Genomic DNA, 15,763 nt, shown 5'->3' with positions numbered 1-15,763 from the left:
TTGAAGCCCATTAAGAGTTTGGGAGTTATGAATGGTTATGAGTCCATGTCTCTCCCTTGCACAATGTAGGAGAACCAAAGAAAGAGAGAAAAACCTAACTGGCTTTGCAAAAAGTCTTAATCACATACAGGCCGAACAGAGGAGATAGTAAAAGGTAGCGAAAGAGAGAGAAAGCGTGTGACAGAGAGAAACCAGTGAACGAATCAGGACGGAAGTACCTTTTGCTACAGACAGAATGGCTGGGTGAAGTGGAGTGGATGGGGGTGGGGAACGGAGTTAATCCTCAGGCGGGCCTCAAAACGTCCCCCTCAACCCTTATAAAATCATGAGAATATAGCCATTGAATGCTCTAAAGACTTCTTTGGGTGTATAATATGCTGTGTATTTGGTATGACTTCCTGGGGGAAAAAATGGATTTATGTTGATTGAGGAGAAATGCATCTGTGCTGTGGATTACTCAACTCTCCATTTAAAAAATAAATAAATAAAAAAAGACAAGAAGAAAAAACAATTTGTAGCAAGTCAACAAAGGACAGAGACTGACAGTCACTGATGTAGACTATACTTCACCTGCCTGCGTTCTCAGCTTAATGACCAGAGGGACAAACGGACACTGCTGAGCCATACTTCAGAACAAAGGCCTTAATTCACTTTTATAAGCCATTTGTTATTGTCCGGCCAATTTGTTCTCTTAAGCTACCTAAGGGTCCAAGCCTGAGACAAAAGCTGAGGGGTAACAATGGACAACTCCCCCCGTTTGCTTTGTTACTGTTCAAGTACACACCTCCCAGGGTGCATTGCGGGCCTTTTTGGGGCTCAGAAAGCTGGAGCAAAAATTAGAGAGGTCTGGTAGAACACCTGGAGGAGTCAGTTTTTGCTTCCCACTTCACCATTACAACCGATCGCAGCCCTCACACAGAGAATTCCAACAAGTCCCGTGTTTTGACAAGCTTTCACTCAGGCAGTTTTAATTACCTGTCATGATGGGATTGTAAATGTGGGTCCAAGCTGAGAGGAACAGGAGCCCTAGGTACAGCTTATAGAATAAAAGTACAGTGAGATGTCTTTCGTGATATGCGCAGATGTCTGTTGGACTAGATATTTTCATAAAAAGTTTTTTTTTGGAGTTTAAAGAAATCTGATATAAATAAATAAATAATCTGTCTACTCTCATACTTAATGAGGTCTTCAGTTTTAAAATCACCTAGAAATCGAAATTGACAACAAAATGTATGGAATATTGCAGTATTTAATGATTTATTTGTGCACATATTTATTATTTATTCTTGTACGCTCGTAATCTTTAATCAAAATAGCTTTCCCTTGCTCTTTGAAACATCTCTGATGATGCGTGGGTGGGATCAACCTGGCAATCACATGAAATCGACCAATAGCAAACCACATCAATCCAATCAATTCCCGATGGACAAAAAGTCTTGTCCTATAGTTTTTCTTGTTCGAGAAGCTGTTTCACTCAGATATAAGACTGTCACAACTTCAATTTTAATGCCGACTTTAAAATGTCCAGTGCTGTAGTGCAAAAATGCCCCAAAATTAAAATTGTCATCATTTACAAACCTGTATGCATTTCTTCTGCAGAACACGCACACAAAATCTCCACTGAGGTGTAAAGAGTACCTGAAAACCACACTTAAGTAAATACAGATACCTTACAGTGAAAATTACTCCATTACAAGTCAACAATTTCAATACCACTTGAGTATGTCTGCATGTCCTCACCTCATATAAGAAACACCTGTGATTCAGCAACTACCTAATGCACTCACATTCATGTAAAGTAGCCTTCTGCGTTTTGCCCTTACACAAACTTGCCAACAAGATATACCTTCAGTGTAGATTACTTATTTTGTAACAGAAATAAACTGCTGCATAAAAAGTTGTGCCATTCAAAATGTAATGTGTAATTGCATTACTCGTTGCAAATGTATTGGAGTAAAGAATACATATTCAAAAATGTAGTCAAGTAAAGAAAAAGTTGCTAATATCCTTTATATTAAGTCAAAGAAGCTGAATAGATACTTAAAGGGTTAGTTCACCAAAATATTAAGATTATCCCATAATTTATGTATTCTTCCTTCAGACGAAAACAATCGGAGTTATATAAAAAAAAACATGGCCTGGCTAATTCAAGCATTAGAATGGCAGTGAATGGAAGCCCAAAAAAGTGTGTCCAGCCATAATATAAGTAATCCACACTCCGAATAAAGGTCTTCTGAACAAAACCGATGGGTTTTTGTAAGAAACAAATTCATATTTAACACGTTATAAAATAAAATTTGAGACGTCAGACGTCCTTACCTATTCAACTTACAGAAAAATTACAACTGGCCCGACGATGACATCAGACTTAGCGTAAAAAAGCATAACTCGAAAAACGATGATGTTGGATGCAGTGTAAGCACCTTCGAGAGGCATTAAAGGGGGGGTGAAATGCTGTTTCATGCATACTGAGCTTTTTACACTGTTAAAGACTTGGATTCCCATCCTAAACATAGACCAAGTTTCAAAAACTAATGTTGGACGTTTGATGGAGTATTTCTGTGTCAAAAATACTCCTTCCGGTTTCTCACAAGTTTCTGAGTTTTTTTCGAGTATGGGTCGGCTTGACGTCGATAGAGCGGAAGGTCCTTGTATGGGCCGTACGGCTCTTCTCCCGGTAGGGTGCGCGTGACTAGAGCGAGAGAGGAAATGCACACCCATAAACACTCTCAGCTGTTGTCCGTGAACACTTATGTCGTTATAGTCCGCGCCGCGCTCCACTTTATTCCTATGGGTGAGACCAAGCGACTTCAACGCTTCAGCATTCCGGGAAGGCAGCGCTGCATTTGAACCGATTTGAACGCAGAAATGACGGAAAGCTTCACAACATCGCTTCAGTCGCGTCGCAAAGTGGATCTCCACGGTCACTGCTGTCACAGGACTTCACCAAATCATACACTCTAAAAAATGCTGGGTTAAAAACAACCCAAGTAGGGTTGAAAATGCACCAACCCAACAATTGGGTTGTTTTAACCCAATGGTTGAGTTGTTCTTACCCAGCAATTGGGTTGTCTTAAGCAACATTTAACCCAACCACTGGGTTAAAACAACTCAACCATTGGGTTAAAACAACTCAACCACTGGGTTAAAACAACCCAATTGTTTGGTTGGTGCATTTTCAACACAACTTGGGTTGTTTTTAACCCAGCATTTTTTAGAGTGTACCAAAGAAGTGTTTTTGACGGAGCGGTCCCAGCGATAAAGGTTCACGGTCGGTGAGTAAAACTGCTTCAAATGTCTATGCTGTTGTTGGCTATCGTCGTGTGAGTAAACATCAGTAAACGACAGGATCGCGTGCTTCGTCATTTAAATGCTCAAAAGGTTACTCCATTGTTGTTCTATGTATAACGTTACACTAGTCTGATGTGCAAAACCGTTTTGCTTGCTACTGCTAAGGTTTAGTCGCATACAATAGTCCATAAACCGAAGTAAAGACACACAAATGTTGACAGGCCACTAAATACAGTACATACCACAGAGACGGACGTCCTGCTGTTGCTGTTTCTCCTGTTCAATTTATTTCAGCCTCCGAATCTGATTCTTGATCATATGTATTAGCTGAATCATATATGTATCGTCATTCTTTAACTCCGCCCACACAATATGCTGCCATTCACTGCCATTATTATGCTTGAATAAGGCAGCACATTTTTTAATATAACTCTGAAAGTAGAATGTCATAAACCTAGGATGGCTTGAAGGTGAGTAATCATGGGGCAATTTTAATTTTGGAGAGAACTATCCCTTTAAGCATAACTAATTACATTTACTCAAAAACTTTACACCACTGTTGGTTATAAAAATTCATAGTTTTGAAGCGACAAAGGGTAAATCATTTTAATATATTATATACACTTGTAATATATATTACACTTGAATTCTAAGATAAAATCTCATCAAGACCTGCGTTGAGTGTCTAGAAAGGAAAACTTTGAGTCACTGCCATCTCCTCACACTGCCTACGTTTGCAATCACATTCACATATTCTTTAAGCAGTCACCTCTACCCTCAATCACATGTAATAGTCATAGATTGGTTTTAACGTTAACATTGATGGGCCTTTTGCTGGCATAGCTGTGCAAAGATTGTTCTTCAACTGTCTTGTACATTTAAAATAGAAACATTATTTTAAGCATTTTTCACAAAATTAAAATTGTATCAATTTGGGTTTACAAGTATCTGTAAACCACTATAATCCATATTTATGTCTTTTTGGGTTTCCTAGTTTCGTGTTTATATAAATATTTATATTTTAATACAGTTCATATATCCTACACAAGAAAAACATACAATGACGAAAGCATTATTTATACAATAAAACAAGAAAAAATTTACATTATAGTGTTTTTTAAAAGTTACCATATACCTGTATGTATGCAATTAATCCTTAAAACTAAATTCTTTAATTTTCCAGATGTTTTGTATTTTTGCAGTGTTTGCACAAATAAAACAGCACATGAATTCGAAAGCATGAATTAGATGTACATTTATTTACATAAGTGGTGTCCAAAATGTAAACAACATGTATGACAAAGCAAAACATGTACATTTTACAGATATAAAATATTCAGTGAGGCATAACACTTCTCTGAAATCTGTGACAATCACAGCTCTATACAAGACCAAAAGGGAAGATCTAACTAATTAAGAGATGGTAAAAAACATTTAATGCAAAGTCCACGTGTCAGTATGGAAACTCTCCTGGGTCTGTAGGTTGGAACTCACTGGTTTTCTTCATCAAGGCAGCTTTGACAGCACTTATCTTCCCATCCAGCTCAGCGAGACTATAGTTCTGTGAAAAAAATAATTCTTATATGGTGTACATCTAATATGAGCTCACTGAAAAGCAAGGCCTTCATATATTTTTCTCTCCATGAATACGCAAATGCATCAGTTCTCGCACGTACCTGTGACATTGAGGCTTTAGGTCGTTTGTGTGAGTAATTCTGTAGGGAAAAAGAATTAAAAGCATGAAATGAATGCTGATTTATATGAACAATGTACATCAGTTGTTATTCAACAAAACGGCAAAGCATTTATCTCAATATCAGCCTCTTACATGGCTGTTTTTCCACAGGAAAAAAAATTAAATAGGGGTGGAAATTTAATGGCAACCAAAACAATAAATTGAACCAAGGACACCCATAAGTGGACAGAAATGGCACATGATTAGAGTATGAAACAGATGTCCTTCAGCATCACTCAATCACCGCCATCAGACCCGAGCTGCTATAGACTTACACTGATTAATAGTATTAAGTGGGGGCCATTGGGATTCTTTCTGTCACCCACTGGCCCTTTCATTTATTCTGTCCATCTCTTTTTATCTATTACCCATAATTTATCTTCATTTTAATCACTTTACAGTGTGCATATGGACCCACTTGGCGGATGCATGATATCTGCTCACCCTGGTCAGCAGAGTTCAATTAATTAATTCAACGTCCTGAAAGCTGCGCTACAAACTAAGAAGATCAGCATATTTGACGGCACTCAAAGTCCCACTTTACAGGCAATATGCACACACACAGACACACATTGTAAAGGACATGGAAATCAGCTAGCTTTCAGCCCAGCACTGAACTAAGTGAAGCTGGTGTGAGGAGGCGTAGAAATGGCTCAAGAGCACTTACTCAGCTAACTTTGATGGGCTACAATCTGACAGGGATAACAAATTCTGAAGTGAGGGGAAAAAATATCACTCATATCAGCTTTTAATGGTTTTGAAGAACTCTCTGGCCGACTGTCGTGAGCGCAGGAGGAAACACATAAGTGAGAAGTCTACAGCGTAACAAGGATGTGTGTGGTACAGTCAGCATAAAAACAAACAGAGAAAAAAAAGTGACAAACTCAAGTCTAACTGCACAAAAAAAGGGTCATTTTTAGCATTTCCCATTCAACTCTGACCTAACCTTGCACTACTTCAAAAGTTTGGAATCAAAAGACTTGTTTTTGTCTCTTATGCTCACCAAGGCTGCATTTATTTAATATAATATAGGCAACAATTCTAAAAATGTATAACAAATAAAAACTCCTTTCCATTTTATTATATTTTAAAATGTAATTTATTCCTGTGATGGTAACCGATTTTTCAGCATCATTACATCATCTTCAGCATCACATGATCCTTTAGAAATCTTTCTTAATCATTCAAATTCAATACATTTTTTGGTTAACTGAAAGTTCAAAAGAACAGCATTTATTTGAAAGACTATAATATAATATATAAAAAATAAATGCGAGTTGCCAGGTAACAGAATGAGAGTACACGTTGTTTATTTACATACACTACCTTGAAAGCGCTGCCTTGAATTAGATTTGATTGAATTCAGTTTATTTGTACTAATATCTCAAAACATCTACATAGATTTGAACGAATGTCACTTTGAAGGTTAAAGTTTTCATCTTTCAATTAATTCTTAAATATAAAAATGTACAAATGTCATTTTAGGCAGGAACTCCAGTGGCATTTTTCTGTTCCCTTTAAATATTTTAGAGGAAAAATGCCCTATCAAAATCACACAATGCCTAGTTCTCCGTGTTCATAAGATACTGTGGATGTTCAAAGAGCATGGAACTTGTAGAAAGATACCACTAAGATGAACAAACTAATTCAATATCTGATCATCCACTCCTGCAACAACTAAGGACACACACACGGACACACACACTCTCTCTCTCTCTCTTTTCCCACCACTTACTGTGGAGTGGAAGTACTCTGGCGAAAGACCCTCGAGCTCCAGAATTCGATCTTCAAGCTTCTTTAGCCGCTGATAAATGCTTTGAGGAACTGGACCTGCTAAGAGACCAATGCAGTAATAGTAGAGTTACATGACAAACTAGCATTCATCTGTCAGCACACACTTAGGACAAGAAAAAAATAGCCTAATTAAATATGTCATCTAATCCATTAAAGGGGCCATTTGTAGAAATCAGAAACCTGTATTATTAGTGACACTGCTGGCCGTCACGTGAACTGCAGCAAGCAACTTATTGCTCGTGCTTGCACTTGTGCACACCAAGTACAAAAGACTGAGCATGATTTATACTTACGGCAAAGTTCTTTTTCATTCTTAGCTTAGACATAAAGGGGCCTATTTTAACAATCTAAGCGCATGGTCTAAAGCTTACAGTGCAAGTGCACTTAGGTTGTATCCGAAATCCAATTATTTAACGCTAGTTTAACAATGGGATCTAAAAGGATTGTAACTAGTCTCTTAATGAGTAATGGGTGTGTTTTTGGTGTAACCATGGTGGATTGCTATTTACATGGTGGAATATAGATACTCCAAGACCTAAGGTCCAAATCAATGCACTTCAGCGGCTCTGCACGATCTTAGCCGAGGAATAAGGTCTTATCTAGTAAAAAAAAGAGTGCTCTGGGGCGCACCACGGATTACATAATCACGTCAGGAAGGTCACGCTAGATGTAGGCAGAAGTACCACCCCTGTATGTCGGATGATTTTGAAGTTGGAGACGGTAAAGGCCGTTTGCATTAGTCTTCGCACAGTCGCTTGGGGCGGTACTTCCACCTAAGTCTCGCAAAGAAAGACACAAACACTTAGGATGAGATGGGGGTGAGATAAATATTGCACCATTGACTTTAGACCAGATTTTAGTGGGTCAATGGTGCATTCTAATTCAGATCCCTTAAAATAGCAAAGTGCCAGCAATGCACCTGAACACACCTCGTTTTCAGACCAGCGAACCAACACCCATGGGCAAACAGATGTGCGTGCGTGTATTTGCGATTTAAACAACGTGGTCCTGGACGTAAAAAAAAATAAAAAACTGCATCTGGCTGATTCTAGCAAAAACACTTGAGTCGCACCTGGTGGGGTATTAAGTGAGGTGTATGATAGGTCCGAAAAAGTTGGAAATACCTTTGCCGTATTTTACTGGTAACGAACCCCCAGATGCCATTCGCACTGCTGAGAGTGAAGATTAGATAAATATATAAAAAAATATGTGCTGTGTGCGTCCCTCTCACTAACAAAATAAACAACAAAAATGAAAGTGAGAAAGCAGCAGTTGAGGAAGATTCTGATCATAGCGATGTGGATATATTCCCTACTGGCAATTCACCGGCATCATTTTAACGGATTACACTGTTATGATATAAAGTTTGATTTATATTATATATAATAATATATTTGAAAGTATAACTATACAGGTCAGGCTAATTGAGACTATAGTTTGAATGAATCCCCATTCTTTGCATGACACATTGACATTACAGAACAGAATAACTCTTTCAGGAAGAGAGGCTCTTTCTTGGGAATGCATAGTCACATCCTTTTAATTTTCATCCTAGTCCTTCATAAAACAAGTACAGGCTTTCAGACAACCTAGGAAGTCAAGGAAGTACTTTTTTTAAGTTTCATTAGAAGCTGTTCACACGTTGCCAATAAAAAAGTGATAAATACATGAAAATCCTTCCATGTAGCCCCTTTAAGACATTCAACTTAATATTGTGCTTTTATTAACCCCACTTACCTGATGGAAGTTTCAGGTGAGATTCCATGTTATGGAGCCTCTCTTCAATGGCAGGGTTTCCACAGTCTCTGCTGAAGGACCCCTGCTGCTGGTCTCCTAACTCAACATGTGCCCCTCTGGTTTGAGGTCCATAAGTATTTATAACACGTGTCACTGCAATAGCAACCAAAAACAAATTAATGCTCCACAAATCGACCGATCATCCAGGTATTATTAGTATTATTAGGCTAGTAAGTGAGTGCAAGTACATGTAATATGTAAAAAAAATAAAATGAAAACATTCTCTCACCTTGGCTGCATATATTTAGTCAAAAATATAGTCATGAAATATTGTGCGATACACTCAACCAGCATTTGTTTCATTCTTTGATGAACTATCTTGACTATGATTTTATATTAAATTAATGCACAAATAAAAAAAATTCCCCCAAAACCATAATATCTTACTGACCCCAAACTTTCAAATAGCCATATACTGACAATAAGTAGAAAAACTAACCTTTGACGTGACTCTTGAAACCAGGATATGGTGTGAAGACTGCATCAGTTCTTGCACAGCTGTCTTCTATAGACCACACAAGAAAAAAAAAAATAGCTTGGTGTGTGCGTGTCTATATTATATATATATATTGGAAATAAGTATTTGAACACCCTGCTATTTTGCAAGTTCTCCCACTTAGAAATCATGGAGGAGTCTGAAATTGTCATCATAGGTGCATGTCCACTGTGAGGGACATAATCTAAAAAAACAAACAAAAACAAAAAAAACAGAAAATCACTATGTATGATTTTTAAAAACTATTTATTTGTATGATACAGCTGCAAATAAGTATTTGAACACCTGAGAAAATCAATGTTAATATTTGGTACAGTAGACTTTGTTTACAATTACAGAGGTCAAACGTTTCCTGTAGTTTTTCACCAGGTTTGCGCACACTACAGGAGGGATTTTGACCCACATCTCCACACAGATCTTCCTAAGATCAGTCAGGTTTCTGGCCTGTCGCTGAGAAACACAGAGTTTGAGCTCCCTCCAAAGATTCTCTATTGGGTTTAGGTCTGGAGACTGGCTAGGCCATGTCAGAACCTTGATATGATTCTTACAGAGCCACTCCTTGGTTATCCTGGCTGTGTGCTTCGGGTCATTGTCATGTTGGAAGACCCAGCCTCGACCCATCTTCAATGCTCTAACTGAGGGAAGGAGGTTGTTCCCCAAAATCTTGCAATACATGGCCCCGGTCATCCTCTCCTTAATACAGTGCAGAAAAACACCCCCAAAGCATGATGCTACCACCCACATGGATGGTGTTCTAAGAATGGTACTCATCATTCTTCTTCCTCCAAACACGTTTAGTGGAATTATGACATCTGACCACATGACTTTCTCCCATGACTCCTCTGGATCATCCAAATGGCAAACTTAAGACGGGCCTGGACATGTGCTGGTTTAAGCTGGGGAACCTTCCGTGCCACGCATGATTTCAAACCATGACGTCTTTCCAGCCTTGTAGAGGTGTAAAAAGAAATTGTGTCTCTAGTGTCTTTGGACAACTCTTTGGTCTTGGCCATGTTAGTAGTTGGATTCTTACTACTGGTATGGGGTGGACAGGTGTCTTTATGCAGCTAACGACCTCAAATCTAATTTAGGATAATAAATGGAGTGGAGGTGGACATTTTAAAGGCTAACAGGTCTTTGAGGGTCAGAATTCTAGATGATAGACAGGTGTTCAAATACTTATTTGCAGCTGTATTATACAAATAAATAGTTTAAAAAATAATATATTGTGATTTCTGGATTTATTTATTTTTAGATTATGTCCCTCACAGTGGACATGCAACTACCATAACAATTTCAGACTCCTCCATGATTTCCAAGTGGGAGAACTTGCAAAATAGCTGGGTGTTCAAATACTTATTTTCCTCACTGTATACATGTACATTAAAAACCAGAATAAAATGTCTGCTTCACTACTTGATTAGTACTTCACTACTTGAAATGATTAATTGTACAACTTTACATGCGATAGTAAACAAACCCATAGATGCCTAAAAATAAAGAGCTTTTAAGATCTGGTTGTATTTGGAGGATTGAGTCTTAGCATAGCATGTATTTTGACCTCACGCCTGTGGAAATCAGCACTCTTATAAACATTGGCAATTGCTGTGCAGTATCCCTCTGACCACCCCCCATGTTGCCAGTGCCCTCCCATTCTCACCCTGATTGCAGTCGATCACATTGCAAAACTCCCTCACATTGTTTTCATTGATCTCCAGCTGTTTTCGTTCTATAAATGCAGATATCCTGCGTTCAATCTGAGAAAAGAGCGAGCGAGAGAGAGAGAGAGAGAGAGAGAGAGAGAGAGAGAGAGAGAGAGAGAGAGAGCAATGAGGGTCAGACTGATGAGCTATTGAAGAAAAAAAAATCAATCCAGTCTTCTTTTTTGCTGTTTAGTTTTAATGAGGAACACTAGGCCATATGGGCTGCATGACTAACAAGTGACCACAGTAGACAATTATTCCAAAAATCAAAATATTCCTCACACGCAACCATTTCAGATAGTTGTGATTTGCTTGGGCCTTTTTATTACAGTGACTGTAAATAAATAAGCAATAAAAATGAGGGCCTCCTTGTTCTTCGCCCACATGCAATTTCAGCATGTAATGAACATCCACTTCATAATGTTGCAAGGACCAGGACCTCTCACAGGACTCTCAAAGTGGGTGGCTATTTGTTTCTCTCTGAAGGAAAGCAAGCAGCGAAAGAGCCTTCCATTCACTCTCAACTGTCTGCTTACAGATAGCAATTCACACTCCCTATGACTGGCCATCTGAGGCAGATTATATAATAATAATAATAATAATAATAAATTTTATTTATAATGCACTTTATATTAAACAAAATCTCAAAGTGCTACAGAATTTAAAAACAAAAACAAAACAATCAACAACAATAAATAAATAAAACCGAAAAATAAAATAAAATAAATTAAACAAGTAGCAAGTCAATTAAAAGTCAATTAAAAGCTCTGCTAAAAAGGTGGGTTTTAAGACCACGCTTAAAAGTATCTATAGTCTGTGGAGTCCGCAGGTGGTCAGGGAGAGCATTCCACAGACTGGGGGCTGAAGAGCAGAAGGCCCGATCCCCCATAGTACGGAGATTGGCTGTGGGAGTTTTGAGGCGATACAGCGAAACAGAGCGGAGGTTACGAGTGGCTGTTTGTGTGGTGAGGAGTTCCTTGAGATAGGAGGGAGCATCACCATGGATGCACTGGTGGGTAAGGAGAGAGATCTTGTACTCGATCCTGAACGACACAGGAAGCCAGTGGAGTGATTTTAGAATGGGGGTGATATGGTCGTATTTGCGCACCCTCATGAGGATCCTAGCAGCGCTGTTCTGAATACACTGCAGCCTCTGGAGATTTTTGCTAGGGATGCCAATAAGGAGCGCATTGCAGTAGTCCAGCCTGGAGGAGATAAAGGCATGGACAAGCTTCTCCGCATCAGCCAGCGATAGAATGGGACGAAGTTTGGCAATGTTTCTGAGGTGGAAGAAGGAGGTCTTACACAGGTGTTTGATGTGCGCTTCAAAAGTAAGCTGTGATTCCATTCTGACCCCCAGATTCGTGACTGAAGTGGAAAGAGGAATGACCTGATCAGAGAAAGCAATGCTGGTGATAACGGACTTCTGGACCTGAAGTGGAGTGCCGACTAGGATAGCTTCAGTTTTGGAGCTGTTTAGCTGCAGAAAGTTTTGCTTCATCCACGCCTTTATCTCATCCAGGCAAGTGATCAAAGTGGATGGTGTGAGGTCAGCAGAGGGAGATGAACTTGTCCTAAAGTAAAGTTGAGTGTCATCAGCATAGCAGTGAAAAGAAATCCCATGCCGGTTGATGAGACGGCCAAGGGGGAGCATGTAGAGTATAAAAATGCAAATAATAAATAGTGACTGTCAAGCAATCATCTTTAATTGCATTCGGGAAAAGAGATTTGGAAACATGCAAAATGTGAATGTTTGGTCCAATAATAATATTGGTAAATACAAATAAAACCAATAAGCTTAACCTGTTCAACTAAATGGGACAAAGTATTATGCAAAATAATGCTGGCAGCATTTTCCCCCCACTATGCTCAGTCTTTGTGAGAATAGATAATAGAGAAAAGTTACAATGTGTGTGTGTGTGTGTGTATATATATATATATATATATATATATATATATATATATATATATATATATATATATATATATATATATATATGGTGTAGTGTTATGTTTGAGGTGTGTTTTACCTCTGATTTAGCAGCCTTGATTTGCACATTATCATCGACTTGAGTCTTGTTACGGTCCTCAAGGACAATGCCGTGGTCAGCTGTAGGAGCAACATGCTCTGAGTCAACCAACATCTGCTCAGATGTATCTGCTCTTTCTTTCCTGTCACTGCTGCCTGGATTGGAGTGACTTTCAGTCTCCAACATTTGCTTCAGATTTTCAGAGACTGACTGTAATAATCAGAAAGTTAATGATAATTGAAGTTAATAACAACTGCACATATTTACATTTACTCTGGTGCAAAACATGTATTTTTAATTTTATTTAAATGAGGCTGTAAAGAATTAAAATATCTATTTATGTGTAATTAAATTATATAATGGGTCTGATAACACTATTTGTGTGTTCTATTTACCTGTAATTTGGAGATGTGCTGTTGTAAACAGGTGTATACGTGAGATGGCTGAAGCTCAGAGACATTGTTGACATTGGCACTTGTGCTCAAAACTTTATCACCCACTTTTAACTGGAAAAAAAATAGAAAGTTATTTATTATTGTTGTATATGATTTGTTAATAAGGTTTTAATGGATATCCCTGTTAAAATGCTGCCTTTGCTAAACAATTACTAAAACGATATGGATTAAAACCAGCAACGGCCAGTTTAGACCAAATGAGACCGTCAAAAAAAACATAACATGCTGTAATATTAGAGTAAACATATGCATTCATGGTTATTCCTCAATTGCTTCGGAAAAACTACGGCTTTTATACGACTTCAACGGTACTGTTATGTGGGATATCAACCCCAGGGTTTTCACAACCCTGTTTTAAAGCGCTTGCGTCCTATCTGCACAAACCTTTGCGCCAAGTTCAGCGAGTGACTCGACAATAGAGCCGATGCAGTCTCTGAATATATCCCGGTGTCCACCTTGATGTGAAATCTGGTTGCGTCGATGCTCCTGTTTACTTTCTGCATGCGCATCGCGTCTCTCTCCGTCCGCCGCCATCACACTTCCGCTGCTGACGAAAGGGCTGATTGGACTAACCCTCTACTGTATAACATGACCTCACTTCCGGCAGCAATATAAACTCTGATCGTGGTTTCTCTGATCATTCTTTTGTTTTTGTTTTATTACGCCACTCTATATATATATATGTATATATATATATATATATATATATATATATATATATATATATATATATATATATATATATATATATATATATATATATATATATATATATATATATAATATGTATATATATATATATAATATGTATGTATATATGTATATATATATATATAATATGTGTATATATATATATATATATATATATATATATATATATATATATATATATATATATATATATATATATATATATATATATATATATATATGGTATTTTAAGCTATTAATATATGATAAGATAATTTGGTAACACTTTAAGTGCCCTTGTTACACTTTATGTACTTTAAATTATGTGAGTAGATAGTAAGGCTACTCAGTTTGTGTAAATAGGATCAAATGCAGTACAGTTGTGAAAACTGTCAAATTTTAAATGTAATTTCTTCCTATGACAGCAAAGAGCAATTTAATGCATGCTTGCTGAAAAAAAACTTAATGTCTTTTAATCTATTGACTGTAGCAAAGACAGCGTCAAATATTATATAACATATACTGTAATCCACATTTTTGTAGTTTGCACACACGCATATATTGTTGCCATATAACACACGTGTACAATTTTACCAAAATATCTGTAAAAACAATGGACAGCTAGTTAATATTATTTAAAATAGACCTACCTTTTCTATGTTGGTCAATGTAACCAAGGTCTGGTTTGTTTTGAGTCCTAAGGACATCACTCTTCTTGTTAATCACATCCCCTGTCAATCAGATCTGTATATTGTAGCCAAAAATGTGACCTTTAAGACAAATTGAAGGGTTTTGACATTGGTTCAGTATCCATCATATTCAACGTCAGACGTTTCACTCCTTTGGGGATATTGTCAGATTGTGCTCACCACTCAAAGTTTTTTTTTTTTCCAGGGAGGGTTTTGAAAGGCAGGCTGCCCGTTTATAGCAATACTGACTGTCAAACAATAGTGTAAGGGCAATAGGGATGGGAAGCTGCTTACAATGGAGCTCTTTTCTGTCCCGAGAAAGTGTGGGAAAATCTGCCTCGTCTATTCATACATTTTTTCTTCTTTTTTTCCATATAATGAGGAGACTGATGAACGCAACAACTGAGAAAAAGAACAATTGCCATCAATGACAAAGCACAAGTGCTCGGTGCTGAACCCTGTAATGTCTTCTGGAAGGGTTAATCATTTTAGGAAGGGTTTTGGAGACAAACCTTTCAGCTCCAGTCCTTTCTGTGGCGCTCTTTAATTCCTCCAGTTGGAAGAGAACTGTAACACTTGAAATCCTCTTACACTCTGTGCTGTTTGAGCATATTCCCACGCAGCAGGACGCATGAAGAGACACTTGGTTTGGCCACTAAGCGAAACCAGGTTTTTAGTAGAAACATCTTGCTGATATATCTACTAAAAAGTCATTTTTTTCAGGATACTGCTAATCTTGTAAAGTCAAAATAAATTTCACAGATCTTTAGAACAGACAGATCTTTTAAAGAGCTTAAACAAAGTTCTTTGTGCTCGTTCAATGCTTAACAATTATTGCATTTGCGTCTTTGGTACAGTCCTTAAGATGAGACACCCCAGGTGAATAGTGTAACATTTAACTAATAGATATTACCATACTTCCCCAGTTGATTGATTACATTAAGAATTGCAAATATTTTCAAACATTATCTAATTAAATATACAATCATTTGCATACATTTCCAGAACATAAATATGAACGCTGGATTAAGCAAAGTAAAAAATGTTTCATTTTGATGACATATTAGAGTCAAGGTTTTTACA

General features: G+C 37.6%; 1 protein-coding gene across 2 annotated transcripts; it reads right to left on the bottom strand.

The window, feature by feature from the left end:
* Nucleotides 1-4,531: 4,531 nt before the first annotated feature.
* On the bottom strand, nt 4,532-13,869 carry mbip (MAP3K12 binding inhibitory protein 1). Of its 2 annotated transcripts, none has more exons than XM_067455410.1 (9): nt 13,686-13,869; nt 13,242-13,352; nt 12,847-13,056; nt 10,774-10,870; nt 9,057-9,122; nt 8,558-8,710; nt 6,762-6,859; nt 4,968-5,006; nt 4,532-4,852 (listed from the first exon to the last, which is right to left on the bottom strand). In XM_067455410.1, the coding sequence occupies exons 1-9, from the start codon at nt 13,833-13,835 to the stop codon at nt 4,745-4,747; spliced, it is 1,032 nt and encodes a 343-aa protein (XP_067311511.1). In that variant the 5' UTR covers nt 13,836-13,869; the 3' UTR covers nt 4,532-4,744. The 2 variants fall into 2 exon arrangements, with proteins under 2 accessions (XP_067311511.1, XP_067311512.1); XM_067455411.1 differs by having other exon boundaries at nt 6,762-6,856.
* Nucleotides 13,870-15,763: the final 1,894 nt, after the last annotated feature.

Source organism: Pseudorasbora parva, chromosome 10 (genome assembly GCF_024679245.1).
Source record: "Pseudorasbora parva isolate DD20220531a chromosome 10, ASM2467924v1, whole genome shotgun sequence".
In the NCBI taxonomy this organism is placed as follows: domain Eukaryota; kingdom Metazoa; phylum Chordata; class Actinopteri; order Cypriniformes; family Gobionidae; genus Pseudorasbora; species Pseudorasbora parva.
The sequence above is the reverse complement of the archived record's forward strand: the minus strand, read 5'-3'. Positions and strand labels throughout refer to the sequence as shown.